General features: G+C 31.9%; 1 protein-coding gene across 1 annotated transcript; it reads right to left on the bottom strand.

The window, feature by feature from the left end:
- Positions 1-961: 961 nt before the first annotated feature.
- LOC130932818 (uncharacterized) lies at positions 962-1,727 on the bottom strand. Its single transcript, XM_057862233.1, has one exon. It carries the CDS (start codon positions 1,551-1,553, stop codon positions 1,068-1,070), a length of 486 nt encoding a protein of 161 aa, XP_057718216.1. The 5' UTR covers positions 1,554-1,727; the 3' UTR covers positions 962-1,067.
- Positions 1,728-4,147: the final 2,420 nt, after the last annotated feature.

Here is a 4,147-nt window from a genome sequence, read left to right on the forward strand (position 1 = left end):
TTTTAAAGTGAGCATGTTAAGTGATTAAGCAAGGGACTAACCATTCTTCGATCAGTAACTTTATGTGGGACCTATTAAATGATCAAATGATAGTTAACACACCATTTTCTCACTCTAGCAATATGTTCACTTTAGAAGACCTAAATCTATTTTATGTTTATCATTTTAGTATGGGAAACTGGCAGCTTATCCATCATATACTAGTAGATGGTATGTACACTCCATTGAAAATTCAATTCAATTCAATAATGGTTGATACATGATTCAATAATGTAGGCGCTACACAATGAAAATGAAAGGGTTTCTACTTTCTATCCAGCTCGATGAAAAGTGACATAAGAGCTGCTGCGTTAAAGGTAGACAAACTGTCATAAGATGAAACACAAAACTGATACTCAGAACTAAAAAGTGATTAGAAAAAAATGCAAGAAAAGCAATTGATTATTAACAAATACATGCAGTTTTGCAAAACAGGATGACTTCTGGTCAAAATCAAACTAATGAGACGAACTAAAGCCAGTGTTTAATTTGACATGTTGAATATTTTTCCACAGTACATGAAACCAATGAAGGAGACCTAAGAGCTAAAAAGACATAATTAAAAATGACGGGGTTCAAAATTCAATATTACTATGACTATGTACAGCACCATCTCTCTTTTTGAGGAAAAGCACAAGCTTCCAGAATCTCAAAGAATCTAGTTACCAGCAATTTATCAAGCAACCTCTTTTATCTATATAAGTAAACCTTTTCATTCCCAATGTACACTCACCTGTTCTAAATTAATCCTCAATCTGTAACCAGTGAATGATGGCGGCAAGTGCCTTGTGATGCCCACAACTTCTTGGACCACACTGCTCTAAACCTTTCCATCCAAATCCATTCATCATCCAAAAGTGTGGCAACCAAATTCTTTTGATTTCAACCATTTTTGCATAGCAGGGCACCACAACACAGCAAATTAAATATCAAATAATTGATACAACAAACTCAGAGATCACAACAAGAATAACAGCAGCATCAACGATCAATGTTTATGTTCAGAAAGGAACTGAACCTTTCAAGTGTCAATCCATGTGTGGATTGCATTCTTTGGAATGGAAATCATTCTTCTCTATCAAGAGCCTCAACATTGCATTGATGAATTTCGGGTCATTGGGATCACTGGTGACAGAAGATCCACCTTCTTCAGGGGATTCCAACACTCTCGGACGCGAAAAACAAAACTTGCATTTACTTCCGTTATAATAATCATCGGTGCCTCTAACACTAGTTTCCTTACCGGAAAAGCCTCTTCTACTTGCATTCGCAGAAGACGTTGACGATGACGATGATCGAAGCAGAGCCCTCCTGCTTCTGACTCTGCGCAATTGAGTCTTGGCTTTCGTGAATTGATGCATCGCCATCTCTTTTGCCTTGCCAAATCCACCTCTTCTTCTTCTTGCTGGTGCAGCAGCGCTGCGTTCTCCTTCGTCGTCGTCGTCGTCGTCTTCATCGTCATCGGCAACACTACCATTAACGAGATTGGATATCTCATCAGCGGGAGCAGACATGAAATCAAAACGTGTTATTGAAGATAGTGGAGGGAGATTAAGGAGAAAAGGAGCATTTAGGGTTTTGGAATTTCGATTGTGGTAATGATAGCGTGAGGTTGGGTGTGCTCGCGAACCTCGCCACAGTGGTCTGCAACGGCATTGCCCAAATAATAATAATTCATTGAAACGGGAACTGCGTAAATTAACTTAAATATTTAATACTGTAGCGTAACCAAATCAAATTTTATCTCACTTTTCTAGTATGTAGTAGTAGCATTTTGTAAAGAGAGTTGTTTGTCATTTGGAGAGGTTTTTTTTAGTATGAGACTCGGAATAAAGAAACATTATATGTGAGATAGATTGTGTGGAGATTTTTACTATTATCAATAATTTACAAGATTGTTCTAGATTTATTGATTATTTAGTGTTAAAAATCCGAGATATCATGTTTTGAAAATGGCGTGCTGATATTCGATTGATCTTGAGAGATGCAAATACAGTATTAGACATCATGGTAAAGACGGCAATGAGAACTCTTTTTCTCCAAATAGAGCGTTGTCTTAAAAGGAACTTGAGAGTAATATTCAACGGCACTGCATTTTTTATACAATTTTTTGTTATTTTTCTCTTTTTTAATTTTTATTTTTTTTCTTTTAAGTCACATTTTTATTTTTTATTTTTTTTTTAAGTCACAAAAAAAATCTCAAGTAATAGTGAGTTTCGTTTTTAAATTTGTACGTGAGTTTTAATTTAATATTAAAATTTTAATTATTTTTATTTTATTTTTAAATTTTATAAATTTGACTTATTTAAATTCTTAAATAATTTTTTATGCATAAATATTGATGGAACGCTAATATAAATAAGAGTTTTGCTAAAAAATCAATAAAATATTTGTACAAAATATACAATAGATTATATGAGTTAAAAAATGAACATCACTTATATTATTACATTCTAATGTGATAATACCACTCGTCTCAAAAGTTTAAGTTGATAGGAAAAGATAACACTAATGGTTATATCTCTAATACTGAATTGGACATCTCTAAATCTCTATTATATACATTGTACAAATATTTCATTGGCTCGCTATCCTTCCTCTATAAATAATTAAAAGTCATATAAATTTTCTAAAATTCCATTGTTTTAGTTTTGATATTTAAATGGTTTAAAAATAATAGAAGCAATCGTATTTATTAAAATATTTTTTTAAGTAAGTGATACTATATTATTTTTGCAGTTCAACTACACATTTAAATTTTTTTGGCAACGAAATCCAATCAAATTGGTTCAAACTCAACAAAAATTACTTTCATTACACTTCACTAACGCAAACTCTTCGCGTTCCTCCTTCTTCTTCTTTGCATTTTTAATTCTTCTTCACGTATTTTCTCTCAATCATCGTTCTTTATTGCTGTTGTTGTTACTGCATTTTTTCTTTTTTTCCTTTTAATTGATGTTTATTTGGATCTAAAAATAAATTCGATACATTTGTGTGTTAATTGAGGTTCACATGATGCTGTTAATAAATATTGATTAAATTTTTTATTTTTTAAATAATTTCAATTTATTTTTTAATTTAATTGAGATTTATTTAAATCTAAAAATAAATTAAAAGTATTTTTATTGATGATCGAGTCTTTTTTAACTATCTTCTAACCACTTGTGTCGGCAGTTTTCTTTAATCAAATGACTCGTTACGTCATTATAAATGAATATGGTATATTTTTGTTTATTTTAAAAATATAATTAAAATTTTAAAAATGATTTAGTACATGGTATTAGAATTACTGTAGGGCATAACTCCTCTTGGTAATATCAGCTGCAGACTTTACAGGGCAGAGGCCACGTGTGAGATATATGGGGTGCTTCGTATTTTAAATGCTGTGTTCGATGATTACTGGGACCAATCGATTAATTTAGTATTTGTTGTGATAAGGATTGTTGTGATAAGGATGAATGATGTGGATGACCATTTTCTATGAGACTTAGTTTACCAAGGGTGATTGTATTTAATATAGTTTGAAAAAGTAAAGCCTTGCACATATATAAATAGGGGCATAGGCTGAAGCTTTTACACACACAATCAATAAACTATTCTCTCTCTCCCTTACGTTGCAATACTTCTCTCTCTTTACATTTCTTTATTTTATATTTGTTACATCTTCCTTATTTATTTATTTAGTTATTTTATAACACGTTATCAGCACGAAACTCTAACGAAATTTTAGGAAGACTTCAAGTAACAAATTTTTATTATGCGAATATCTTTCATCTTGAATATAATACTTTTGATATATCTGTAAATAATTATTTATCATGGATACTAGATGTTAAAATCTATCTTGATTCAATGGATCTTGGAGATACCATTAAGGCTGAAAATAATACATCCCAGAAGGATATAGCCAAAGCCATAATTCTCTTTCGTCGTCATCTTGAAGTATGATTGAAAAATGAATATCCCACATTAAAAGATCTTGCAGATCTGTGGAAAGACCTTGAAGAAAGGTACAATCATGTGATACTTCCTCAAGCCCGATATGTTAGAGAAAATTTTCTCGACCTTCCATGTCTCGAATGTGCTCCTGCAGCAGCAGTATCGAGAA

The sequence above is a fragment of the Arachis stenosperma genome, chromosome 6 (genome assembly GCF_014773155.1).
Source record: "Arachis stenosperma cultivar V10309 chromosome 6, arast.V10309.gnm1.PFL2, whole genome shotgun sequence".
Taxonomy (NCBI): Eukaryota; Viridiplantae; Streptophyta; class Magnoliopsida; order Fabales; family Fabaceae; genus Arachis; species Arachis stenosperma.

Bases quoted from the DNA above. Each gene is read 5' to 3' on its own strand.
- LOC130932818 (XM_057862233.1), bottom strand. From the start codon at position 1,553: ATGTCTGCTCCCGCTGATGAGATATCCAATCTCGTTAATGGTAGTGTT.